Raw genomic sequence first — 27,729 nt, 5'->3', positions numbered from 1 at the left:
GCACATTGGCGGGCGGCAGAAGGAGTGCCCGCCCGTGGGCGGGGCCATCTCCCCCCCCCCCCCCCCCCCGCCCGCCGCCTCCTCCCGTTGCCCGGCGGCTCCGCGGAGCGGCGAGGCCGGGTGCGCGGCGGGGACATGGCGAGCGCGGTGCGGGGGTCGCTCCCGCTCCTCTCTGCCCTGCTGCTGCTGCTGCTGCTGGGCCCGGCCCGCGCCGCCCACATCAAGAAAGCGGAGGCGGCGGCGGCGGCGGCGGCGGCGCCCGGCGAGGCGTTGCGGTACCTGCACTCGGCCGAGCTGGGCGAGGCGCTGCGGGCGCTGGCGGCCGCGGCCCCCCCGGGCCTGGCGCGGCTCTTCAGCATCGGCGAGTCGGTGGAGGGGCGGCCGCTGTGGGTGCTGCGCCTGACGGCGGGGCTGGGGCCGGAGCGGGCCGGCGAGCAGCCCGGTGGCGCGGCCCTGCCCGGCCGGCCGCAGGTGAAGCTGGTGGGGAACATGCACGGGGACGAGCCGCTGGCGCGGCCGCTGCTGCTCCGCCTGGCCCAGGAGCTGGTGCGGGGCTGGGCCGGCGGCGAGCCGCGCATCGCCCGCCTGCTCAACACCACCGACCTGTACCTGCTGCCCAGCCTCAACCCCGACGGCTTCGAGCGCGCCCGCGAAGGCGACTGCGGCGGCGGCAGGGCGGAGGGCGGCCGGGAGAACAGCCGCGGCCGCGACCTCAACCGCAGCTTCCCCGACCAGTTCGGGGTCGCCGAGCCCGACCTGGAGCCCGTGCCCGAGGTGCAAGCCCTCATCGCCTGGATGCGCCGCAACAAGTGAGTGCGGCCCGGCCCGGCCCCCGCCTGCCCCAGCGCTCCCGGGGACGGAGAGACCCTCGGCTCCGCTCCCTGGGGGGCTTCAGCCTGTTTTCAGCCTTTCCCAGCACTTCCTAGCAAGGCTTGGGGGGGTAGGGAAAGCCATTCCCCGCCCCCCCCCCCTTTTTTTTTCACGGTAAAGCTTGGCCCTTTATCGCAGCTGGGGGAAATCCTGCACCCAGTGACCCGGCTAACCCTTGTGCTGGGGAGAGCGGTTTGGTGGCCACAGTTTGCCGTGCACTTGCCGAGGAGCCACGCTAGCCCAGCTGGGCACAGCCTGTGCCCTGCACGCACCCAGGCATTCCCGGCCTCCGTGGCCACCTACGTATCTCCCTTCTCCAGGAGCCCACAGCTGGAAACTTCTCCTTGTCTGCTTCTTCTTGGGCCTGCCTGTAGGTCTTGCTCTTGGGGCTGATAATGCTTTAACCATGAGCTGTAGGATGCTTAAAATACTTGGGGTTAAGTGTGTAGCTGGTCTGTGTATAAGCATATTAACAGAGAGCTGTGTTGAACAGGGCTTCCTCCCATCTTTGTGTTTCATGGAAAATTCCCTGGATTTAGCAACAACATTCTGTGCAGCAGCATTTCCAAATACAGGCCCTGTTCCTGTGGCCCTCTTCACTGTCTGTCCTCCTCTCAAAATGTGCAGGACTGAGCCTTAAGAGCCCACGCTGACCCTGAAGGCTCTCGCCTTCCAAGGGGGTGAATGGTGGGAAGCTGCTGTGCCCGGAGCGGGGCAGCCCGGGAGGGGAGGTGACACCTTTGCAGCCCAGCTCCGGTCTGGGGCCAGAGGCAGCCCTGGAAAGCACAGCAGCCGGGCTGGGCGCGCTCTCTTCATTTGCCGTGCGTTCTTCTTGAAAGAACCATGGAAGGTCCAAACCTCTAAGTTCAGCGCAACCAACTGTGTGAAGTTGTGCAGAGAAAGCCAGAACGCAAAGTCTGGTTGGATACAAGCAGTGCACTGAAACAAACTGTGGCCCTCTTCCCAAAATGGGGATAGAGAGAAATGGAGAGGGGCTGGCCGGCGGTGCACTGTAGGGCTGTTGGTTGGATCCAACCATCGCACGCAACGTTTGGCATTGTACAACGTTCGCTCAGTTTTAGGAAACAAAATTTGTTTGGATGAACTATCTTTATTAAAACTTGGTGAATGGTGATGCCGGTGGGGATTATTGCTCTAGAGGAATTTCATGAACCGCACCAGTAATTGCTTGTCCTAAGGATCCTTTAAGACCTCTCTGATGCAGCAGTTTGCACTAGAACCCCTTCAGACTTGGTTCAACTCAAAATTAGTTACTAGGGAACTCATGCAATACCTTGGGCTTGTATATTATTTTTTTTTTCCCCCCCCAAGTGTTTGAAGTGGGCTCTGCACGTAAGACAAGGTGAAACAGAAAGAACGTGGTGCTTTGTGCATCCCTCTGCCTGGCAGTGCCAGTTAATGCTGGTACAATTGTTAGACTAACATAACCACTGATAAAAAAAATGAATGGGTAAACAGAACTGTTTGATTAAAAAAAGAGATAGTGGGTGTAATGCAATTCGTGTGCACTATTTTAAACAAGGCAAAGTTATTGGTCATGTTACCTCTGATCAGAAACTAAATTCCATTTGACCAAATGAAGGGAGTTCTTTTTCCCACAATGCTGTATTTGGTGGGAAGAGGAGGAACAAAGATACCTTTGGCATTCATTGAAATGCTTATGCTGCCTGTGATAAAATTAGTGTGATACAGGGCATGCCATGCTATATTTTATGACTTGGGATTTTAACAGCTCTGTCACCCATTCAGTTTTTATTTATACGAGTCAGCTCTGTTGTACATACCAGGTATTGCTCCAAGCTTGACAAGGAGCTGTGTACGTCGCTTTATGCACAGGGCACTGCTTGTCTGTTACGGAGTTTGAGGGCTCTGTCTTAGGCTGCAGCAAGAATCTTGTTTCATCTCCAGTAATGCCAGATGTTGGTTTGGGGAGTGAGTAAACCAGTCCTGAGAGCTGGTTTATTGCAAAAATTTGCTGACTTTTCCACTGTGCTCCCACTTGGACGCTGTTCAGACCCTCTGACAGTCCTGCTCGCTGTGTTGGAAGCTGCCGGTAATACAAGGGGATATGTCTCCCAGGACAGTGTATCTTTTTGTCCAACAGTAGTCAACTCTGTGTGGGATGAGTACGTGTCTGTTAACGTAACCTCGGTGTAGCTGTAGCTCCACAGGTGTTCTCCCTGCACCAGGCTGATGGAGCAGGGTCTCATTGCTTCCTTTTCCAAAGTAGCGTTACTGCTGGGCAGCTCATCCAGCGGGCATGTTTTGCCTCGCTGATCCCAAATAGAGTTTGGAGGCTCACGAGAACATGTTTTTATTGGGAAGGCAGCAGAATAACTGGTTGAGCGGCTGTAGCTGGCTTCCTGTTGAAATTGTTCCAGTATGACTCTTTCTTTTTCTTCTTCTCCTCTTCAACCCCAGGTTTCTACTCTCTGGCAACCTGCATGGTGGCTCAGTGGTTGCAAGCTATCCTTATGATGACTCTCCCACGCATAAGCTCACAGGAGTCTACAGTAAATCAGCTGATGATGAAGTGTTCAAATATTTGGCAAAAGCTTACGCGTCACATCACCCCATAATGAGAACTGGCAAACCCAATTGCCCTGGCGAGGAGGGAGAGACCTTCCAAGATGGTATCACAAACGGTGCCCAGTGGTATGATGTAGAAGGTAAGCTGTGCTGGTGAATCGCTCTAACTCTGCTAGTTCACTGAACAGAGTGACTTACAGAAATAGTTCCTTGCTCCCACTGAGAACTGACATCCAAACCAGTGGTGATTATCACAGAGCAAAGGATGGTGAGTGAAGTGATATTTTTAGCTTTGAATGTGTTCTAACAGCTTGAAATGAAGAGAGGTGGTATCACAGGCACACCAGTAAGTGCCTGATGAATCACAGCTTGAGAGATGTTTGTAGGGAAGAGATGACAGCAAACTGGAGGGTTCTGTAGGTGCTGGAGAGTTATCCTGCCCGTGGGAGGCTTTGTTTGCCAGATGAACTGTTGCTGGTTCTCTGGACAGTTAGTAAATTCTGATACAAGAAAGGAAACTATTGTTAAATGTACTAAGCCAATGCTAGTATTCTGTGAGGGTTTTTTTAACCTCCAAACTTGTAATTTTGTAAATGATTATAGAACAGCCTACTGTAAAACTATCTAAAGTTATTTAAATGCGGGGTCTGAGATAACCTAGCTGCTCTCTCTGGAAGTGAGTAGGCAGCTTTTCTGTGAACTTCTCTGCTGTTAGACCTGTGCAGAAGGTGGCAATCAGCATGGCCTGTTTTCATCCACTAGCATGGTGGGATCTAGAAGGGATCCAAAATTCAGTCTGCTGGGGATTCTAGGAGAGCTCCCGATCCCTCCCTCCAATGCAACTGCTTAATGTGATCTGAATATAAGCAAATTACCTCCTGGTGCCACCACTCTGCTTGTGTGGAGGTGGCTGGCCTGGCTCAGCCATGCAGTGTGCTGCTTTGTGTGCACTGGGTTTGCTGAAAATGGGATTTAAATGACAGGTTATGTGACAGGATGCTCTTGTGGAAAAGGCTCTGTGGGGTGGTGGAAAGAGAAATCTTTGCCGTGTCATTAGAAGTTACACCATTGCTGTGCCCCCTCAGCGGATGTTGTACAACCATGGCCTCCCCAGACAGTGCAGAAACATCTGTGGTGAGGACACACCAAAAACCTTGCATAAATGATCCGAAGAAGCCGTGTTGCTTTTCTGTGCTCAGACTGCTCTGCTTTCCCTCATGCTAGGGCTGAGGGATGATGGCAGGAGTGCTGAGCAAGCACTGACATCAAATGTTGTTTATCCTTCAGAGTTTACAGCGGAGCAAGTTCTAATAAGACAGTGTCCTTCTGAAACATCGGCTTCAGAGCTGACTCCTGTCTTAGCCCTGCATCCACCTTACTTGGGAAGGAGGGAGAGGGGTCCCTTATTGGGCCTGAACATACCACCTCTGTGCTGGAAAAGAAAGTTGTGATTTCAGCAGTGGCTGAATAAATCCCCAGGATTTCACTGGTTAAATAAGATGTCGTGTTCAAATAAGATGTGGTTTTCTCTCTTTAGCAGCTGTCTGCTTCCCTCCACCCTGTCGAGCACACCAGCCCCGGTGTTTGCTGGCTCAAGGTTCACTCTGCTGCTGTGAAAAGTCCAGCAGGAGGAAGGTTTGAGTAATCTGGTGAATTTGCTTATGAGGGAACAGGATATCCTGGATGATCTGTGCTGCCTTGTTCTGGTGGCAGTCGTTATCGGCAAACATCTCAGTCAGGAGGTTTGTTAGCTGCACCTCTAAGGTTTTCTGCCCTTGTAATGAAGTGGGATGGGTGTGCTCTGAAGGGAGGGTGATTCCAGAGCTTTGGTCCTGTGTTCCTCTGCCCCACAGTGAGCAGCGTTTTTTGCTGCAGGGATAACTTCTTCATCCTCCTGCTGGGATGCGAAATACCTGCCTAGCAGCTGTGGCACTGGTGCACGAGCCTTTCGGGCTGCCTTCGCCTTGCCAGCGAGCAGAGCAGAAGTTTCACCTACTTTCCTTTCACAGGAAATAGCAAGGTGTGAACTGAAGACCAGTTTGCTCTGTGCTGCCATCGCTGTGGTTTATATTGTGTCCAATAGCCTCCAGCACTCAGCCTCTGTGGAAATGAAACCCTTGTGCTGTGACAACTGTAGGCAATTTGCGGGTAGAGATTCCAGGGAGCATGCACCAATGCTCACGCTGAGAATGGAGCGTTGCTGAGGTTGCAGACAGGAGCCACTGGCACCTGTGTGGTCTTTCCCCTAAGCAGTAATTTATGTCTTGTTGCTGCTAAAGATGCACACGTGGAGGGTGATGGCAGCCTTCAGAGCACCTCCCAGGCTGAGGAGTTCATGTAAAGTGTAACCCATGGGAGCTGACATCCAGGGAAGAGCACGGGTGAACTGACAGATGCTGTGGAGGCTGCTACATGTGTATTTTGATGTTGTGTGAAGTTACTGTGTCCCTTTAGGGTTTTAGTAGTTAACATTTATTTTTAGTGGTGGATGAAGACCAGGCAAAGGGGAGTCAGTTGTATGCACTGCGTGACAGAAGTGGCAAAATCACCACGGTGGCTGTATTGAGTCATCTGACTTGCTCAGCTCTGTGCCAAGGGCTGCTGAGGCTTGTACTCAGACCAGGAGGTCTTTCCCAGTGATTGCAGAGTTTAAATGTGCTGTAAAATGAGGCTGGGGAAATCCCAGTAAGCTGTGGGAGCTCCCAGGGCTGGGATGAGCTCTGGAGATGACCAGAGCACACGGTTCTGTGAACGATGTGGGGCACACACTTGTGGCCTGTGGATCAGGTTGTGCCAGGAGAGACTGTAGGCTCCAAGAGAACCAAAGCCAGGAAAAACAAAGAAATGAGAACATAATGTCTCAACAGGTGGAAATTTTCCTGCCACGTTTTATCATGTGAAATCAAACATGCTGGAAAGCAAACTGCCACAGGATTTGTCGTCCCAGAGTTACCAGTCCAGGTTTATGCTGGTGCCAGACCCCATTAACTTTCGTTTGAGTTTGCAAACAACCTCTTATGTGTGTCAAACCGAGGTGGCAAGTACAAACCATTGGAGTAATTGTTAAGGTCAAGTGTGCACAGAGGAAGATGGCTCTCTGCCAGACAGCTGAATTTGGCTTCTGCATTCCAGCTGCTATAGATAGGCACGTCTGTGACTGGGATGCTTTTTAGAGGCTATCTCTGTTGTACATACTCTTATTCTTCCTTCCTTTTTAACTTCTGGGAGTTTTAACTACCAAGTGGCTGGTTCATATCAAGAAAATAGGTGCAACTCTGGGCTGGTGTATGGTCTTGGTGATGCTTGGAAAGTGGTTAACAAATGGCTTAAGTCTTATATGTGGGAAGGGCATGCCCTGATTTTGTAGAGGCCAGTTCAGAAACTGAATTCAGTGTAATGTTCACTAGGGTATGTTGCGGGCAGCCTTGGAAGGTCTTGTAATTACTTGCAGTTCCTTCCTAAAAGTTATTTTCCTAGCTAGTTTGAATCTTTGATGTCCAAGTGTTTGAGGTGTTTCTGGTGTCTACCGGAAGGCACTTCTCATGTTGAAAGTGGATTTGGGTTATGTGTGTGCTTACTAGGTTGTTTTGAGTGTGGTTATTAGCCACACTGAGCTTCCGAACAGCTTTAGTGGCATCAGACTCAGAGCAATTAAAATGAGTGCTGAGAACAGTGGGTGCTTGTGGCATCACTGTGGTGGCCTCTGTTTCCTGGGCATGACAGAAGGCAGTTGCACAGCACGAGCCCTGGTAGAAGTTTTCAGCCATGTCTTTCTGGGATATGCACAATTAGCTGCCCTTATGTGTTTGTAAGCGCTTTCATAAAATTCTTACTGCAATTTTTTCTTTCTTCTTGAGAAAAGTGTTGGCTTGATGGTTCAAGGGTCTGATGCCATTTTTCCTGTCTCACATGAACTGCTGGGCAGTGCTGTGGTGGTGCAGCTCTTGGGAAGGCTCTGCCCTCTTTGAGAGAGCCCGGGGAAGGCTGCAGGGCTGTGCTGTTCTGGGCTATGTGCTGCAGCTGCGGGAGTTGGAGGCCCCAACCTCACCTCCTCTGAGTTTTAATGTTTGCAGACTAATGGACCAAAACGTTCCTCTGCCTCTTTGGTGCTGCTGCTGGTGCTCACCCGGTCTCATGCTAAGAGACAATTGGTTCTGTCCACAGAGTAAGCAACTAGTGCCACGTATTTAATCGCGTCTCTAGCTTCCTTGGTGTCATTTACTCTCTCTGCAGAGCAGACACGACCATTTCTGTTTAACTTAGCTGCAGGTCTCTTATCTCCTAATATCTGCTCCACTGAGAGCTGGCATTAGAGAGGTTTCTGCATAGTGCAGTTTGAAAATAAGAGTCCTTCCTGACTGGCCTGGAAGGCTTCTTGTGGCACGTGGTGTTATTTATGGTATCTGGATCCGCGGGCTTGAGTCTTGAGAGCTGCATTCTCCTGCTTGCCTGCCTGGTTTGAGCTTGGCAGGGAGCAGAGCTGTGCTTGTCAGCGTGAACTCTGCAGCACTTGTGCTGCAAGAGGTCTGGGATCCTTGCCTGAAGTGCAGTCTTGATGCTCAAGGAGTGGGACAGAGCACGAGAGGTGTTTGTTCTGAGCATTTTTGTGGCCTCCTGCCAGCCAAGGACTGACTTGCTGTGACTATAAGCTGCTCATTTTTGCTTTGATTTCCTCACTGGTAAAATAGGTATGATGCTTCATGGGGTGGCTGAAGCTTTATGCAGTGTGGGCTAAAAGACACCCTGTGATTAAAAAATGCTGGAATAAATCCAGCAAGTTATCCCAGATATTACCCAAACAGACAGGTAGAGTAGAAGCTCTGTAGTCTGACAGTCTTCTGCCTTGGGTGTGCTTTCTCTGCTCTGCTCTGCTACTGGTAGGCAGTGTACAGGTCTCTCTTTATACTTCCAGATCTTCTTCATAGCCAGGAGAGACTGTGCAGATGGTATATGGAAAAATACGTAATTCCATATGCTGTAAAAATAACTGCCCTGCTCTGCAACAGGGCCATGTGAAGGCCAAATATGTGCAGTGGATACAATCCAAATTTTCAAGTATGCAATGGACTACTTTCTCAAAGAGACAGTTTTACTGAAATTGATGTAGCAAGCTCTAATTTAGTCCGTTGCTGCTCTATTATGGGTGAGCATCTGTCCTAAATTTGCTTGAATGGCAGATGAAGCACTAAATATGCTTCATAATGGCTCTGGTTTACGTATGGATGTTTTCAAATGCATTAGCGTCCTGCTATGAACAGATGGTTATAGGCTGGCAAATTGTTTCACTCTGCATGGTGTTTACTGGTGAGGGAGCAGCCTGCTGTGGGTTGCTTTTCTGAGCCTGGTAACAGGAGCTGAATAGAACTGAGTATGTGTCAGATTCGCAGGCCTTGTTCCTATAACCTCTGGAACTGAGTTTGAGAGTTTTAAAGTCCTCAAACACTTTTTGGCTCCTTGTGCTGGGCAGACAAGTCTCTTTCCTGTTTTGATCTCAACCCATGCACAAAGCTGCAATGCTCTTTCTGGCAGCAAGGGACATTTGATTTGTTACAATAAAAGCTTCATGTTCCCTTAGCAGCAGGCTCCCAGAAGAATTGAGAGGAACTGGGACATTTTTGTTGTGGTACCATCCCACACATCTTCCCAGGGGTCTGTTCTGAATCCTACTTCATGCCATCAGTCCATTTCTGCTTTACCCGAGTGTGGTGAGGCTGCTGAATTCAGAGCCACAGTCCCTGACCTTTTGGGACAGTGAACGCTCACAGCCACTAATATTTATTATAAGCCTCCTCTGCTTGGTGAAGTGCTGCGGAAAGCTTTTCCTGGCCATGCATTAACACAGCCTCTGCAAATCCCAGGTAGTGCATTTGCATCATGGTATTGATCCATTCTGGCAGGTTAATTGGCCAGCACCCCAGAGGGTCCCTCGCTTGTGAAGGAGCTTGTGAACGATTAGGAAACTACTCAGAGCAAGTGAGGTTTATTAGCATAGCGCTAATGTAGCACTTCGGTGGGCAAAGCAAAGGATTGGGAGTACAAAGTATGCATTTCTTACAGACTGGCCTCTGCGGCTGTGCAGGCTGGTGCCATGACGTGCCACAGGCTGTCTTCTGCTTTCATTCCTCCCGAAGTTTGCATCTGCCTGCTACCGAGGAAATGTATAGCTGTTCCGTGACAGATGGGCTTCTGAGAGCCACTTTGACTTCCTCAGCTCGTCCAGAAGAGGCCCACTGCCTGTGTCCCTGTGTCCAGCGGACACTGGTGGGAGACGTTCCGTCGGTGCGTGGAGCCCAGGCTGAGTGGTCGCAGGTGCTGCTGCGCAGGTTGGGATGGAGCTGTCTAGGAAGTGGTGGCCAAGGCCGTGGCACGCCAGTCTGCCTTGGATTGTAACTGAATAAGGTTGTGAAACCCAGAAGATATCATCGGTATGCATAAAACTTAGCGTGGTGTGTTTTCTCTACTGACACAACTGCCTGATTTGGTGCTGGTGGTAATGATCCTCTCATGTGGCCATCGTATCTGGCTACAGTCACGTGGTGGGATTTGTCAGGGTGACTCTGAAACCTGTTTCACAGACTTGAGGTGTTTTTGGAATGTCCTTTTTATTATGGAAAGCTCCCACAGATGTTTAGAGGGCTGAACATTTGCAGTCTTCAGCAGCATGCTGAAGTCTGAGCTCCAGGTCATGAGTGTTGATACCTGCAGATCTCAAGTCCTGCTGGTACATGATTCATTCTTGTTTGAGAAACAGGTTTGCTTGCTGAGGGCTGAAGGTAAACTTCAGCAAATGAGGTCAGGACACTTGCTGGAACAAGGTGGCCTTTTTGATTTGTAGCAGTGCCCGTGGTTTCTCTGAAGGGCAAGAATAGCAAGATGAGCTTAGTACTGGGAAACGGCTCAGTGTTCCTGTTTTCTGGTGCTCACAGAGGTTTGACTGGTTTAACACTGAACTAGGAAGCTGTCCCCAGGTGCTGCAACATCCTTAAATTGATTGAGACTGCTGCCTTAAATAGGAAATGTGGGAGGATGCTGATGACTTGGCTGCAGGGCGCAGGGAAAAGAGCAAGTTTCCTGGTTGGAGTTTCTCAGGTGGACAAGTCTGTGTCCTCTTCTCCTCTTGCAGGACCTGGCTGCTCTGGGGTTGCAGGAGTCCTCATCGGTGAGGGAGGCATCACTGCCCTTCCAAATCAAGAGGAGAGTTTCCTGAAGGTGACTTGCTGCAGTTCACTGCATGCTGTCACTGTGTCAGACCTTGTCTGACTTTCTGCCTGGGCTGCTCTACATATCAAGTACATGGAGACCTTCAGATAAGGAGTTCGAAAGTCCAGCTGAGGATGTAGGGAGGGGGAAGCATTGCTCTGGTCTAGTTTTGCTAAGAGTTTTTTGGGGTAACAGGTGTTTGCTCCTAGAAACTGATTTCAGCCTGCAGATTCAAACTGCCACCTCCCAGGTTGATAGTCTGGTGTGCTTCTTTGTATCAGACGGCTGCAGCTCATTTTGGGTGGAGTAACTTCTCTTGCGGGAAGACCTCACAAATCTAAAGGTAGCTTGGAATGTACAGGGAAGGATTCAGCAGCACACTGGATTTGTAGCGTCTGGAAAATGTCTTCTCAGTAAAGTGAACCTGTATGAATTTCCAAGTGCTGTGCTGCCCAGTTCAGCTGACAGAGCAGTGAGACCGAAGGGACTGTCATCTTTGAACTGTCTGTGGCTGATCTGAATGGCCCAGTGTGCTGGCTGCTGGGAGAAACAGAGCTCAGTCTTCCCCAGCACAGGCTCCCACTGTGGCCTGGTCTGACTTTTCTCCTTAGGTTGTTCGCTCTGGAGCTAGGACAGAATTGTGGTGAGATGCCATGGGGGGATTGAAGGACAGGGAAAAAAGTGCATCCTGTGGCAGGATGTCTGTGTTTTGCTCATAGGACGTGTGTCTGCCTCCTTTTCTCAGGTGGGATGCAGGATTACAACTACGTGTGGGCCAACTGCTTTGAGATCACGTTGGAGCTGTCCTGCTGCAAATACCCACCAGCTTCTGAGCTTCAGCAGGAGTGGGAGAACAACCGAGACTCTCTCCTTGCTTTCATTGAGAAGGTAATGTGGGCTGGGATGGGGCATGGGGGCAGCAGCTGTGAAACCCCCGTGTCCACAGTGGGCTGAGAGCACCGTGTTCAGTTGCTCTTGTGGCTTTGTTTGCTGCATGTGGTAACACAACTGCTGCAGTTGCTGTGCAGAGGTCGGTGGCTACAAAGCTGCTGTGTAATCTCTGTGGTTCTGCCACAGTTCCCACATCCTTCAGGATAGCAGAGCTCTACTCAGAGGGGCCTCGTGGGGCGAAGTGTTAAACAGAGGGACTGATCAGTGCAGGCTTCACTAAGTAATGCAGAGTGCCTGCATGGCTTCAGTGCCATGAACCTCCAGTGATGGTCGAAAGCTCTGACGCTGCTGAGACCTTGGCTTGCAGAGTCCTCTGCCAGGCTGTCTCCAGATACCCATGTGAGAGTTGAGTAGGTGACAGTTAGGCTGGGAAGGGACGCAGCTGCATTTTGCTTCTCAGTATGACCTGTAGCTCTGCTATGTTCATATTGTTATGTGCCCATGTTGGTGAATTAGGGGATTTGTTGGGGAGAATCAATCCTGAAATCTTGCTGCCTTCCCCTGTGTGTGCTGAAATTCGTGTCCTTGCCAGCTGGCTAAGCACTGCCTGAATCGTGGGCCACGGGGTGTCTTTGCCTGGCAGCTGTCCTGGTCTGCTGCTTTTGGGGAAGGGCAGGGGGATATTGCTGGCTGAGGATATGGTTCCTCTGATGTTGCCTGTCTTCAGCCAGGCTCTTGTATTGTTTTCTTCAGGTCCACATCGGTGTGAAAGGATTTGTCAGGGATGCAGTCACCGGAGCTGGCCTGGAGAACGCGACCATTGTTGTTGCCAATATTGCTCATAACATCACAGCGGGAAAATTTGGCGATTACCACCGACTGCTCGTGCCCGGGACCTACAACGTGACTGCAGTTGTAATGGGGTAATGTCTTTGTGGCAGCCTGCGTCCACATTGCCAGCTGCTCATGTTCCTTCACTTGATTTCTTCCTGCAAAGCATCTGGTGTATTTAAGGGGCTTGGTCAGAAGCTGCAGCAGTAAAGGACTCCAGCTTAGAGCTGCAGCTGTGTTTGTTCACCTCATGCCCTGCTGCAGCAGGGTGCTGTTGGGTGCACAGCATTTCTGTCACCTTTGTTTGATTGCTTGTATCAACCTGCATATTACTTTTCGAGCAAAGGGAGAAAGTGGATTAGGGTCTCCCCAGTAAGAGCTTCTGTTGCCTCAAGTCTGGGTGTGAACACACAGCTTGCCCCTAGGCTAGCCCTGTGATATGCCTGTGGCTTCTTTCTCCGTGAGTCTGTAAACAGGAACTTGTGCTTCTGTGACACAGCAAGGACAGCAGCGTAGTTGGGTCCGGTGCCAGTGGGATGAGTCCTGTCAGGTTGTTTGCTGGTGAATCTCTCACATAGTTGTTCCCAGCCCAAATGCAGTGGGATGTTAAGGGGAGGCTGCAGGGGGTTTTGGCCTCTGTTCTGCAGAGCCTCCTTGCTGAAGCCACTTGTTTTTTTCCCACAGTTACACACCAGTGACCAGAGAGAACATTGAGGTGAAGGAGGGAGCTGCAACAGAAGTGGATTTCTCCTTGCAACCAACTGTAATGCCACCAGCTCTTAACGTCACGCAGTTCACAGCAACGCCTGCTCCTGTCTCTACCGTCACCCCCACTCCTGTGCAGGCAGAGGCCCCAAGCCCACCTTCTCTCCACCAACCCATCCAGCCCGTGGACTTCCGCCACCATCACTTCTCAGACATGGAGATCTTTCTCCGGCGCTACGCCAACTTGTACCCCAACATAACCCGACTGTACTCCGTGGGCAAGTCGGTGGAGCTGCGGGAGCTTTATGTAATGGAGATCTCTGACAACCCTGGCATCCATGAAGCAGGTAACATGGGAAATCCTTTTTAGAGAGGCACTAGTGACAGTCCGTTTGCTTTAGGAGGCTCAGTGGGCAGGGCAAAAAGTAATTTAAGCTGGCACCTATCTGAAAGAGGGACTAGGAAGCTCCTTGCAGTATCCTTTGTAAAAAGACGAGGTGCAGTGGGTGGCACTAGTCTGAGTTAAAGAACATTGCTGGGGACATCTATACTGGTCCTGCAGCTCTGGGGACGGCAGAACAAAGGGGCTTCCCTGAAACAATATTCATTCTTTTTGGTGGTGTGGAAGCAGCAGGGTAAATTTTAGGTAAACGCCCCCCAGCCCTGCAGAAAGGCCTGAGAGAGCAATGCTCAGGCTGGCAGTATGTCTCCACGCTTTACTGTAAGTGGTTATAATTGTCTCGTCATGGCTGTGTGTATGCAGGTGAGCCGGAGTTCAAGTACATTGGTAACATGCATGGAAATGAAGTTGTGGGTCGAGAGCTTCTTCTGAACCTCATCGAGTACCTCTGCAAGAACTTTGACATGGATCCTGAAGTGACTGACCTGGTCCGGAGCACACGGATCCACATCATGCCATCCATGAACCCTGATGGCTATGAGAAGTCCCAGGAAGGTATCACTGTCTGTGTTGAAACATCTGTGAGGTTATTAGCTCTGAGAACAAGCCTTTGGGTTCACACTACCTCTCTGAGAAATCTGGAAGCCTTGCTGGAGCAGAAGTGCTCTCCAGCCAGGAAAGTTGGGAGAGGACTTGGTGTGTGCTGTGGGATGAGTGGGTGGACCCCACGCTGCCGGATGTGAGTGGTCAACTGATGCTTGAAGCATGGAGAGAGAGAGAGCTCTTACACTTCAGCAGTGCTATATGCTGCCCCTGTTTGGGTCCCCTTATGGTTTGTGGCTATCCCAAGGCTTATTTAAAAAAAAAGACATTCCTTTGACACAGCTCACACTTGCTGTGCTTTGGTCCCTGCTCTTAGTAACATGTGATGTGGGAGACAGGCTGTCTGCAGAGCACTTGTCCAAGGATAATACAGACTTCTATTGTGATGTTGAAATTGGCAAAAACATCCTTCATGGAAGTCCTTAAAACTGCGTGGCTCTTGCAGATTGGCAGAATGAAGTCTGTCCAGAATGATTTTCTGGAAGCAGAGCTCTGCTTGGTTGTAACAAAGAACTTGTCTGGCTGGTTTGAGAAGGTGAGCTCTGAGATTTCTGCGGCCGTGACATCCGGCTGCTGGGATTGCTCATGGTTCGCTGCCTTTCTGCTAGCTGTGGTCTGACTGGCACTGAGAACCTGTGCAAACACCCGCTGAAAGGGCCCTCGGTGTGCACAGAGCAGGCATGTTGCTGAAGGAGTGTGGGGGGGTCCCATGGCTCTGGGGTGTAGGAAGCCTGGCACTGTTGTGCTCTCTGCTGTTTTCCATTAATTGATAGTTGTAAACTCCGTAGTTAAGAGGATGAAGCCCCTGCACTGAAGTGGGAGATTGCACTGGGCACAAGCTTGAACACATGTTTAATTTTCAGGAGACAGAGGAGGTACCGTTGGCAGAAACAACAGCAACAACTACGACCTGAACCGAAACTTCCCAGATCAGTTCTTCCACGTGGCAGACCCTCCACAGCCAGAAACCCTCGCTGTCATGACCTGGTTAAAGACTTACCCGTTTGTGCTCTCGGCCAACCTGCACGGAGGTATGGCAGCAAAACCGAGCTCCTTCCCCTTCACTGAGGCTCGAGAGATGGGAGTTTGCAGGGGTATCTCCGCAGTGTTCTAGGTGTGCACTGAGGAGAGCTCTCTGCCCTTGGCCTTGCTGTGAAACAGCAGGAGGGAAGGCAGCCAGGTCCCTGCAGCAGGAGTAAGGCCGTTTGCAGAGGGGCTACACAAACAAGGAGTAAATCAACCCTTTGGTTTGTGCTGCTGGAAGATGGATCAGAAGCTGGAAACAGAGGGTGAAAGCCATGTCCCCAAGCACGTTTGCAGGGAGTTGAAGAGGCTGCTGGATTCCAACGCCTTCTCTGAAGGGAGCACATGTGTGGGGGAGTAGCTAGCACGCTGTCCACTGGGCCATGGGGATGGACTCTCTCGTCAGCGGTTGCTCAGCAGCTGAGTCTGGGAATGTGATCTAGTGCTGCGGCTGTTAAAGGCTTTGTAGTATTTATAAAGTGAAGGGAACAAGGTGTAATCCTGAGGGTTCCCTGCCTTCAATCACATGGTGGAAATATGAAATTTGCTGTAATTTAATTATCTTTTTGGAGTGATCTAAATTAAGTCTCTGTATTACAGCTTCTTCCCTAGACAGTTTGTCTGCTGTCTTGTAGCTGTGGTAACTTGCAGGTGGTTGCTTTGTGCTCCCGTGTTTAATTTTTGTAGTGCAGAAGTACCATGTGTGGGTACAAGGGAGCTGGCAGCTCTCCAGCAGCGGCGGTGTCTGGGGTTCCACAGTGCTATTAGTACAACTTGCTTTGGGAAAGCTCCAGTAAGCCTAAGATGTTATAATCTGTCAGTGCTTGCAATAAACTCCAAAAGGATGAAAAACTACAGCAGTTGGGCCAAGGGCACCGTGCACGTTCTACAAAATTCCTCCCCTTGCTTTCCTCTCTGTGAAGGGGATTGTTATGTGGTTGTGCTCATCCCTCCTGCGTGTCAGAGCCAAACCTTTGATGTGTCCTGGCGTGGGTTCACCTTCCCAACTGGGTGTGGTCTTATCTCTTCCTGTACTTTTGTTGTCTCTTCTAGCCACTGGGCTTAATGCTTTGTTTAATGCCAAGTCTTCAGAAACAGAAGGCTTGGCACTCTTTGGAGAAAAAGAAAAACATCCCCTATTAGGCTGAGGGATCACTTGGAAAGTACGCAAGTACGAGTCAAAGCTTGTTTCCCCTGCAGGTTCTCTGGTGGTTAATTACCCCTTTGATGATGATGAACAAGGAATAGCCATATACAGTAAATCCCCAGATGATGCTGTGTTTCAGCAGCTGGCGCTCTCCTACTCCAAGGTAAAGCTCTAATGGGAAAACATCCTGCTGGGTTAAATCCTGATGCTGTCGGGAACCTCCTGAGCGGCTGGTAGTGGAGGGTGCAGGTGCTGTGGGTGCCTGGTGTTGCAGGCAGAGCAGAAGGGCCCTGAGGGACACTGGTGTTCCATGAGTGGATGCCCAGCATGTTCTGCCTGCAGGTGCTGTAGGAGGAGCTCTGTGCAGGCACGGGGCCCAACACCCTGAAAGGTGGTAGAAAATTCTGTACACGGGCCAGGAGGAGAGCAAGGATGTCTGTGGGCTGGGGTTGGGTGTGGGTGCAGTCTTGTATGGCTACAGCACAGAACATATGTCTACATGAACCTCTGTGTTTGGTAACAACAAAAGAGCCAGTGGCTGTAGAGTGCAGACTCAGCTTCACATGTTGCATCTTGTTTTTTAGGAAAATACAAAGATGTATCAGGGAAGCCCTTGTAAGGATATGTATCCCACTGAGTACTTCCCACATGGCATCACTAATGGGGCTCAGTGGTACAACGTTCCAGGTAAAGTAGACATTAAATCTCTTGCACTGTTTACCTTCAAGTTAATGCATGTGCAGCTTAAAGAATTTCATCTGATCAGTAACAAATTCTGCATTAGTCAGCCCAGATGACTGGGACTCAGGTTTCTTTTATAACCTCTTAAATAACGTACCCAGATAAAGTTATTCCTGGGGGAAGGAATTTATAGTGTAGTTTTTCTGGCTATTAGCAAAATGGTTTCATAAAATTTTACAGCAGTATATTAGCATGAAAGGTATTTACAAGAAGGATGGTTATTTGTCTGCTATTTTGGCATCCCTTTGAAGCCTGAATCTTGCCCTGTGTAAAAGCCTTCTTTCCTCAGCTGTAAAATGCATACTGTAGTTTGTACTACATCTTTCTCTACTACATGATTTTTTTTTTTTTTTTTTTGAACTGTGGTACAATTGCCTTCAGGAGACCTTGTCAAAACTTTTTTTACATTCCTGTTGTAGGTGGGATGCAAGACTGGAATTACTTAAATACGAACTGCTTTGAAGTGACCATTGAGTTGGGCTGTGTGAAATATCCCAAAGCTGAGGAGCTACCAAAGTACTGGGAGCAGAACCGCCGATCTCTCCTCCAGTTCATGAAACAGGTGAGACAATTTGACCCCAAGCAGTCGTGTGAGCTGCCTCTCAGGTTGACATTAGACATCCCAGGATGAACAGGCTAATCTGCGGGCTGAAGCGAGTGCTGCTTACTGACCAGCCTGGGTACCTGCTCCACAGAAATCATCCCCATCAGAACAGGTCTCGACTCCTTCTCTCCCCTCCTTCCCAACATACCAGCAGTCTATATGGAAACAGCAGCCAGGTGATGCAGGTGTGGGCTTGCTGTTTACCACTACATTGGTTTTCCCAAGGCTGGAGTGGCCTTTCTGTGCTGCTCCCATCTGAGTCAGGGCTGGTGGTAGCACTGCACACCTGGGACGTGCAAACAAAGGTGTGGAGCCAAGAGGGCCGTGGTGGCACCCTGAGCCAAACAATTGCTCATTGTACTCCTCAGGTGATCTTTGTCCATGTCACCTGGTGGCCAGTCTAACCTGAAGCCTTTTGGATCACGTTGCTCCTTTGGGAATGCTGAACCTCCTGGGCTGGGAGCTGGTGGGATCCCACAGCGCTGGGTGGGGTGGGAGGCAGAGCGAGGGCTGGTGCTCAGCAGGGCTCCCGGTCTGTGCGCAGGTTCACCGCGGTGTCTGGGGATTCGTGCTGGATGCCACGGACGGAAGGGGAATTCTCAACGCCACCATCAGCGTTGCCGACATCAACCACCCGGTGACCACCTACAAGGATGGAGACTACTGGCGCCTCTTGGTCCAGGGGACGTACAAAATCACAGCATCTGCCCGAGGGTGAGCAAGCCATGGCACAAGGAGCAAACAGCTGCACGACTGACTTTCCCAGTCAGGAGTAGTGCCATCGCTTCTGCCTACAGCAGATGTAGGCAAGGGCGTTTCTCCTGCCCTCCGGCTTGTGCAGAGTTAGCAATGCGATGCTACCCTGATGTCAAAGACTGCTCACCTGGTGCCCATGTACGATCCAAATGTTCCCTTGTTTGGAGGTGGTGTGGGGAAGCAGTTGATAACTCAATGTCTTTAGGGGAAATTCTCTTGCAGGCAGCTGCCCGCAGAGATAGATGACTTCACCACTTCAACCGCTGCCAAAACCTCTGTGTTAAAGCAGCCTGACTTGTTGGCCTGCCAGTCTGCCACGTAACCCTGCAACACCTGAGCCAAAAGCAGCTCAGTGCCACGTTGGGCCCTGAGCTGCTCCCTGTCTTCCTGCCATTCCCACGTCCCTTTGAAGTGTTCTTGCTCTTTGTTTTTATGCTCCTCACTTTTGGCTGAGGAGCGATAGCAGTCCCGTGTGAGTGTCTAGTCAGGAGGGAGAGTGGCTTGTTGCGTGAGGCCTTGAACCCCTGATGTTCCCTTGTGCCTTCTCTTCCCTGGGTAGGTATGATCCAGTCACCAAGGTGGTGGAAGTTGGCAACAAAGGTGGGGTGCAAGTCAACTTCACGCTTTCACGGACAGACATCAAAGTGGAGGAAGGGAAGGTGCCAGTCTTGAACACCCCAGACACCAGCGACCCCACCGAGAAGGAGTTTGAGACCCTAATCAAAGACCTCTCTGCTGAGAATGGCCTGGAGCGCCTCCTGCTTACCTCCTCGGGGAATGTCTCTCCTTACCGATACCGCCCTTACAAGGACCTCTCCGAGTTCCTCCGAGGCCTCTATCTGAACTACCCACACATCACAAATCTCACCAGGTGAAAACTCAAAGCAGCAGTGCTCAGCTCCTCTCTGAGCAGCAGCCTGTGGTAGGGAAGTAGTGAAATAATGAGCCATAAATGCAGTGCAGAGATGGGGAGCTCATCCCGTCCGTTCCCCGTGGTCTCTGAGTTCAAGGGAGCCCCACATGTCAGGGCATGGTGGCAGAACATTCTGCAGGGACTCACAGATGTATCCGTGTGCCTTTTCCTGAGACACTGTTTTACTGACTTAAACCTGGGGTGCTGTCAGTTCCCCAGGAGTGCCTGGGTCTGGTGAGATTCTCAGCATTGATACCCCAAGGTTCTGCAAATACCTCTGTTCTATGCTATGTCCTCCCTTTTCTAAATCCTTTCTGACATCCACCCTGCCAATGAGTCCCCAGCAAAAGTGATCAAATTTGACTTACGAATCTCAGATGACCTTTTAGGATTGTCTGCCTTCAGATTTTAATTCAGTTGTATGAGACATGTTTGAGTTAGCTTGCCCTGAGCCAAGGTCTCTGCCCTCCTGCAGGAGACCAGCTGCTGCAGTTCTCCGCTTTTCTTTGTGTCCTGTAGTGCTTACCCTCTGTCAGCTTCAGAAAGCACAAATCTCTTTGTCCCAGGATCTCGTTTGCTTGTTGTTACCAGGCACAACGTGCTCATGTGCCGTCCCTGCCTGTGCCAAGGCTGCTTTTCTGATCTGTAGCCCCTATTGTCCTTCCAGTTGCATCAGCCCCGATTGTGTTCCCTGCTTTGCTTGCATTCAGTTTGCTAACTTAATGGCCTGACTGTAGCAATAACTTCTGCATTACTGGAAATAAGCCTGCTTTTGTCCTCTACACGGGGTGCTTTATAGATTAGTTTGATGTCCAGATGTATCCTGCTCTGTAGGAAAAAACCCACAACATGATATGGGAAGCACAGAGGCATCTAGCAGTTCCAATTTTGTCGTGATGTCATAGACTATATAGAGATATATGGAGCATTTGGTGTCCTGTACATCTGGACCTGGATACGTGGATATGTTCTTACACAGATGCTTGCTTTCATAGTGAATTCAGTTCAGTGCTGCTGCAAATCTGCACTTGTGATTATGTTTTGTCTGCTACTTGTCTTTGCAGCCTCCTCATGGAGGTTGGCAGCAGTTCCTTTCCACGCTGGGATTTCTCCACAAGGTCAGGCTAGGGGTGCAGCTCTGTTCCTGGGCTGACGCTCCAGTTTCTCATCTCTTGGCAGTTTGGGTCAGAGCGTCGAGTTCCGTCAGATCTGGTCCCTTGAAATCTCCAACAAGCCCAACCAGTCTGAGCCTGAGGAGCCAAAGATCCGCTTTGTTGCTGGTATTCACGGAAATGCTCCTGTTGGTACAGAGCTGCTCCTGGCACTGGCAGAATTTCTTTGCATGAACTACAAGAAGAACACTGCTGTTACAAAGGTGAGGCGCCAGTGCAAGGGACCATCTTGGAGCCTTACAGCTATATCCTGAGGAGTCAGTGCTACTGGGAGATGCTTGTGTGCTTGCAGTGATCCCGTTCATAATGGGGAGGTATCGTAAGATTCATGGGGCAAGTAGGAACCTCTAACTGCAGTTCCTTGAATGACACCCAGGCAAATGAGATGTACAGAGAATTAACCCTACTAATTGCATTTCATGTACTGTTTCTCCTCCTTTTGTTCAGCTGATTGACCGAACACGGATTGTGATTGTGCCTTCCCTGAATCCAGATGGACGCGAGATAGCGCAAGAGAGAGGCTGCACATCGAAGATAGGCCAGACTAATGCTCATGGCAGAGATCTGGACACAGACTTTACAAGTAAAGCAAACTAGAGCAAAGTGATGTGTAGTGTCCCTGTAGAAATACAGGCTGCTGTAGAAATCTTCTGCTAGCTGCTCTGGGGTTGGGCGTAATTGTTTGGGTACTGGGTCTAGGTGTCGAGAGAGCAGCGCTTCTGCCCTGGAGCCCGGGTAGCACAGCTGCTGGGAAGCTTCCAAAGCTTGGATCCCTCTTACAGGTGGTAATGTACAGTCTCTTATTTGCAAGGAAAAGCCAAAGCAGAATTCTTCAAGAATAGTCTAGAGGTTGGAAAACACCTAATGTATTTTTCCTGTTAACTGATTTCTTTTAACACGCGATTTCTGCAAAATGCTCTCTCTTCATGCTTCCCAGAAACAGTCTTCTCTCTTCTTGCTTTTCTGGTTTCCGTGTAACTGCCTGCTGTATCCATAGCACTGTATCACGGCTATGCCCACCCTTCCTGGGAATGAAGTGTTCTCCCTGGCCAGGTTTAGCTGGGATCATCCAAAATGCTTTCTTAAGAAAATGTCAGTTTGGTGACATTGAGGAGAGCAAACACACATGAAATACCCTCTGCATTACAAAAGTAAATAGCTTGGGGAAATAGTGATGTGTCACATTTGTTTAGCTTTGCTGATTAATTCCCCCCACGGGTAGTGTGAAATAGGTGCTTTACTTGATCTGTCAGGTGCATCTGCTGAGATCTAACAAATAGCTTTTAATACATGCAGCAGACTTAAACTTCAGACAAAAACAAAGAGTGTACTTCTGCTGGCTCTCAAATAGCAGAAGAAACTGTTGTCAATTCCCTTTTCTGTTTGTTGTTCTGATTTACAGGCAATTACTCCAGGTACCTGGGGACACGAGAGCCTGAGACCAAAGCCATCATAGAGAACTTGATATTGAAGCAGGATTTCAGCCTCTCTGTTGCGCTGGATGGAGGATCTCTGCTTGTCACTTACCCGTATGACAAGCCAGTTCAGTCAGGTATGAACAACTCCTCCAGGGCTCTGCACACACAGTTACCCTTGGGCTTTCTCTGCAGAAGTTCATGTGACCACACAGTGTAAGAGGTTTTTGCTCGGGTGGTGTTCTGTAGCCTCCTTTTGTGCTCAGCCTTTTGTATGTGGAGTTGACAGTCTGTTAAGTAAAGCTACGGAACCTCACAGGATTCAGCTAGGGATCAGAACACTTACCATTTCTGTTCCTACAACAGTATTTCAAAGTTTCCTCTGCCAAAGCCAGTATAAAGTCTACTTTTGATACCATCCCTCAGTGTTAGAGGAAGTCTGGAATGCCTGTGAAACAATGTGTGTCACTTTAATACAGGATCATGGGGTTAGAATGGGAACCTGCCCCTCCAGTGAATAGGAGTTGCACTCACAGTCTCACTTCTCTCTCTGTAGTGGAGAACAAAGAAACACTGAAGCATTTGGCATCCCTATATGCAAACAACCATCCGCTGATGCACTTGGGCCAGCCAGGCTGTCCAAATAAGTCAGGTATGTTTTGGTTGAATCCTTTAATCCCCCCCATCAGCTTGTGCTAGCCACTGCCTGGAGTGGATCTGACAGCTGTGCTCTTGGTCTCACAGATGAGAATATTCCTGGCGGTGTGATCCGTGGCTCTGAATGGCACAGTCACTTGGGAAGTATGAAGGTACTTCATCACCGCACAAGGCTTTCCATCTCTGCTAAACAATATTTGTTCTGATATGTGGGCAAAACTTCCCCACCTCCAGCTGCACTTTGCAAAGCTTTTTTAAATACCACCTCTGTTGTAACTGTGGTTTTTGGTTTTTGCAGGATTTCAGTGTTACGTTTGGTCATTGTCCTGAGATCACTGTTTATACCAGCTGCTGTTACTTCCCGAGTGCAGGACAGCTTCCTGGCCTGTGGGCAGACCACAGGAAATCTCTCCTTAGCATGCTTGTGGAGGTGAGCCACAGTCTGTGGGAGGAAATTCTGGCAAAGAGTGAAGGTAGTGGGCCATATGGGGAGGGGGAGAGGAAGAGAGCAGTATGGAGAGTCTTTGTGGTTTTGCTGGTGCTGTGTCATTACAGATGGTCATAATTTAGACTGTATGAGGAATGGATTGAACAGAGGCAGCAAGTGACCAGGAAATGTGTTGACATGAGAGTTAAATATCTGTGCTGTGTTGCCTCACAGTGGGCTGAGCAATCCTGGCAGTATTGCACACTTTTATTATGAGGATCGGGATGGAGAATGGGCTGTATTTTGAGGGGAAGATTAGATGCTATTTTAGTTACAAATGTGTCATACACTTGGATGCGAACGTGAAGTGTTTGCAATGCTTTATTTCAGGTTCATAAGGGAGTCCATGGGTTTGTCCAAGACAAGAGTGGCAAGGCAATTTCTAAAGCTACCATTATTCTTAATGAAGGTTTGAGGGTCTATACTAAAGAAGGTGGCTATTTCCATGTGCTCTTGGCTCCAGGTTTGCATAACATCAATGCAATAGCCGACGGATACCAGCAGAAGCATGTCAAGGTACGTGAATGTCTGTGGTGGAGATTTTCCCTCTGCTCCCTGTCCTGTAAAGGCATCCCTATCTGGGCTCTGCCTAGTTGGCTGTGTTTAGCTGCTGATTATGTGCCCAGGGTAGCTGTTTCCTGCCTTGGTATACTAGATGGAGAAGAATTTCCCAGCACGGCAGGGTTGTTTTGGGTAGTAGCTTTTCTCTGCATAGCACTTGTTTTTGGCATTTGCCCGGTCTTGCCCTGGTCATCAAGTATCTCTTTTGTCTAGACATCTGACAGAGGTGCAAGCTTTGAGACAGCGTGAACTCTTGTATCTTTCTGCAGGTCTTTGTACGTCATGATGCACCCAGCTCTGTGTTCATTGTATTTGATACAGAAAACAGGATATTTGGTCTGCCAAGGGAGCTGGTTGTAACTGTTGCAGGTAAAATGACACTTTTGATCAAAGCTCTGAGCTTTGCTTTCTGTACCAATTCATACTGACAATGACCCTTCTCTTCACTGAACCGGAAAAGCAGCTTGCAGACTTAAGCTATCTCTTCTTTCTCTTCTGAACACATTCTTGTCCTTGCAAACTGGTCCAACAACCCTTGGATCTGGTGATGCTGGGATAGCAGATGGGAGCGAGGGAGGGAGTAGAGGGTGTTTCAGGGGTCTGAAGGGTCCAGAATGGTTTTTGAGATGCCTGGAATGGGGAGAGCCTGTTTGTATGTAATGCTGAGAGCTAGGAGATCTTGCTTCTTCCCCAGGGTTTCTTTGAGTGGTGTGGCACCAGGTAAGCATTAAGAGATTTTTAATTTTTTAAAATTTTTTTTGTTGAGCTGGCAGCTGGTGGGGAGGCTAGAGTTTATACCCAGTGGTCGGCAGAGGAGCTCAGTGATGCTATCCTAGATTGTGAGCACAGAAAATAAAGCTATTACAGTGCTACTCTGGGAGCAGTTTTCCTGCATGGCATGTCTTCTGTGGCCTAGGAGGAAGGAGCAGGGTCACACCAAAGCAGGGAACGTGGTTGTGACTGTAGAAGGGAGGAGAGGTGGTGGCAAGCCTAGAAGCCCCTGGGGTGGGGGAACGTGGCATTAATTTTAATGTCTTCTCTCTGGCAGGTGCAAGTATGTCTGCTCTGGTCCTCACTGCCTGTATCATCTGGTGTGTCTGCTCAATTAAGTCCAACAGACACAAGGATGGCTTCCACCGCCTTCGGCAGCACCATGATGATTATGAGGACGAAATCCGCATGATGTCCACTGGCTCAAAGAAGTCTCTCCTGAGCCATGAATTCCAGGATGAAACAGACACTGAAGAAGAAACATTGTACTCCAGCAAACACTGACACCTCCCAGGCAGGAAAGGAGGTTCCCATGGACCAGAGCCGGTGGCGGGGGACGAGCCCTGTGGTTCAGTTTTGAAACGTTAGCTTGCAGGATGTGTCCTCCAGAGGTGTGGGTGGTAGCTCTCAACTTCCCTCTACTGTTTGCTTTGTTCCTAATCACATGCAAATCAGAGGGTGTTGGAGGCTGTGTTTGGGCTAAGGACATGGCTTGATACACTTGTGGGTCAAGATGTGGAGGTTCACATGATGTTGTTTGAAAGGCAACTTAACAGGGTGGCCAGCAGAGTTCCTAGCACTTCCCCAGCATCTCAACACAGTGAGCAGATGGTGGGGAAGTGCCCCAAGACCTGCATGGAGTCATAGTTACAATGCTCCACAGCAGCTTCTCTACCTGTTTTGATTTCATGTTTTCCACTCTGTTCTTGGGGGGAAGCCAGATCCTTCACTTTACTCCACATTCTGCAGAGCAGCCCTTGGAAAAAAAAAAAAAACAAACAAACAAACAAAAAAAATCCCTTGGTTTTCAGCTGCTCCCCTGGAGCTTTTTCCCACCATGAGATGCTGTGGCCTGCTATGATCTGCAGTGGTTGTGGAGTACCTCTAATGTGTTGCTAGTTCCAGGTAGTGACTTGGCATCCTGAAAGCTAGGGGAGATAACATTCATTCTTGATGTGAGCTGGAGGAAGGAGCAAATGCCAGAGCTTCTGTGAACTCTGACAGCTCTGTGGTACTGCTGTTCCTGACTTCTGGGGGAGAAAGAAACTTTATCCCCTTCACCCCTGGTTGATTTTTGTTTGTGCATTAGACTTGGCCTTTGGGGTTTCGTGTTAGTGTTACCACAGCAGAGTGTCTGAAGGAGCAACTGACAGTTGTTCTAAGCAAATGGATAAACTGGTTATGGTGGATACTGCAGAAAAGCGATCAGTTACTCCTCCACCTGATCAGTTTTCCTCAAGTCAACCACTATTCAGGAGGAAACAGTGAAATCTGACCACTGCTTTGTATTTGGGCGTTATTGGAGCAGCAAGGAGAGGTCGTGGGAGTATCCATGGCTCAACTTCACTCATAAATTTTGAAGAAAAGCTGTACCATTTGCCATTGTCCATCTAATGCCATTTAGTGATCAGTGATCAGAGCACTTTGGAAACACACTCTCATCAAGTTCTGGTGATGGTAGGCATCGAATTAGCCTGCTGGCTTGTCTCTGTTCTGCTACTACAGCATCCCTGAAGTATGCAGCAAGAGCTCCACCTGCTTGTGTGTCTGCTGCTGCGGGGGCTGGGTGCAGGGCGTGGGGAAGGGCTGAACGGCTGTGCTGGAGGAGATGGGAGAAGTGGCCAAATTCTGTTTTGTAGCTCTTGGCAGGAAGTTAGAAAGAGGAGCTGCAGTGTGCATCTCCAAAGACACTGGAGATTTGTGAGGAATAGAAGGAGTATCCAGAAGGAAAGAATGGCTGCAATGTTTGATTTCCAAAGTCTTTATGCATATCTGATGTTCCTGTGCTTTCTGGGCAGAAGGCTGGGGTTAGAATAGGCACTTATTTTCCTGCTGCTCATTTTCTTTTTTAATTCTTGCCCCACTGACTGGAGCTCTGGGGTACAGGAGCAACGTCTTGGGCACCTAGTTTGCCCTGGGCTGATCTGTTCTCCAGCAGCCTGGGGAGGTCCACTAGTGAAACCTGCACGTGGTGTCTATGGCGGGGGGGGGCCTGTTTGCACCGACATCTATGCTGGGGTCTGTTCTGCCGGGCTCTGGCCTGGTCTGTGAGGGAACATTGTTGAAAGCTGCTGGGCCATGTCACTGGGGAAGAAACTGTTCCTCACCTCTGTGTGGGGTAGATGCCCTTCTAGAACCACATGCCTGTGGCCATGCTGCCACGCTCATCATCTCAGCTGATTGTGTTTAGCGATCTGGAGGGAGAAAGATAACCCTTAGACACCAGTATACCTTCTTCCCTGTTCTGTGGGGAATTTATTACAAAAAACATGGTAAGATCTGGCTGGGGAAGTGTGCTGGGAACAAGGAGGAGAGGCTGAGCACTCCCCATGCTCCAGTCCCACATCACTGTGGTGTGAAAGAGCTGCTCTTGTTGCCTCTGTTGTGCAGGAGCCATGAACACCTCTGCCTGCTCCCAGTTCATGGTGCTGAGCTGGGGTTGGGCTTCAGTCCTGGACCGTGACCCTCTTCCCTGTGTAATGGGCTGCAGCACACCAGCACACAATAGTGTTAATAAACCTGGCTAATCTCCACTTTTTACTGCTTCTGAGGGCTTTAACAAGAGACACAGCTGGGGTTTTATATTGAAGTTGAGTTTGTAAATGGCTCTTGGAGCTCTGTTTGGGCTTGTTTTCTGTGGCACCAGGTAAGGGACGGCGCTGGCCTTGCTTTGTCCCACTAGCAGCAAGTCTTGTTAGAAACTGGCCCTTTCCCTCCAAGAGCGCGTTTTGCAATTAGCTTGGGGTAGGTCCATATTTTTAAGGTGAGTGGGTTTGAGATGTTTGGCCAAACGTGTGAGACTTTTTTCCACACGCCAGGCCCGGGTGGGGGTGTCTGGCTCTCGCTCTGCACTCTGTGCCGCAGCGAGTAAGCGCCGGGGCTGCGGGGTGCCAGTGGGGGGAAGGCAGGAGCGGCCTCCCCTCGCCCTCAGCCTGTCTGTCTTTCCATCCATCCATCCAGCCGCGGTGTCCTCCAGCCACTTCTGGCAAGGAGCCGGTCCCCCCGCGGGCGCTTGTCCCTGGAGTGTGTCGGCCCGTGCACTGTGCCTTCAAATGTACATTTTTAAAAGGGACTTCAATCGCCTTTTCCTGGAAGCGGGATGGGGCGGTGTGAGGCGAGGCCTGGCTCTGCCCTCAGCCGGGCCCTCTGTTTGTTGTTTTTTTTTTTTTTTTTTGTTTTGTTTTGTTTTTTTTTTTTTACACCTGTATACTG

The 27,729-nt window shown here is 49.9% G+C and overlaps 1 protein-coding gene across 2 annotated transcripts; it reads left to right on the top strand.

Moving 5' to 3' along the window:
* Nucleotides 1–100: 100 nt before the first annotated feature.
* CPD (carboxypeptidase D) lies at nt 101–27,050 on the top strand. 2 transcript variants are annotated; one of them, XM_033004790.2, is made up of 21 exons: nt 101–809; nt 3,313–3,560; nt 11,366–11,508; nt 12,265–12,434; nt 13,027–13,394; nt 13,811–14,002; nt 14,914–15,081; nt 16,274–16,383; nt 16,805–16,907; nt 17,381–17,523; nt 18,110–18,279; nt 18,881–19,192; nt 20,414–20,609; nt 20,854–20,989; nt 21,809–21,958; nt 22,378–22,473; nt 22,566–22,630; nt 22,777–22,908; nt 23,296–23,481; nt 23,796–23,895; nt 24,575–27,050. In XM_033004790.2, exons 1-21 carry the CDS (start codon nt 136–138, stop codon nt 24,799–24,801), a joined length of 4,089 nt encoding a protein of 1,362 aa, XP_032860681.2. In that variant the 5' UTR covers nt 101–135; the 3' UTR covers nt 24,802–27,050. The 2 variants fall into 2 exon arrangements, with proteins under 2 accessions (XP_032860681.2, XP_032860682.2); XM_033004791.2 differs by lacking the exons at nt 101–809; nt 3,313–3,560 and adding an exon at nt 9,775–9,845.
* Nucleotides 27,051–27,729: the final 679 nt, after the last annotated feature.

This window comes from Tyto alba, unplaced genomic scaffold (genome assembly GCF_018691265.1).
Source record: "Tyto alba isolate M040663 unplaced genomic scaffold, T.alba_DEE_v4.0 Super-Scaffold_19, whole genome shotgun sequence".
Taxonomy (NCBI): Eukaryota; Metazoa; Chordata; class Aves; order Strigiformes; family Tytonidae; genus Tyto; species Tyto alba.
This window is presented reverse-complemented; position numbering and strand designations above follow the sequence as displayed.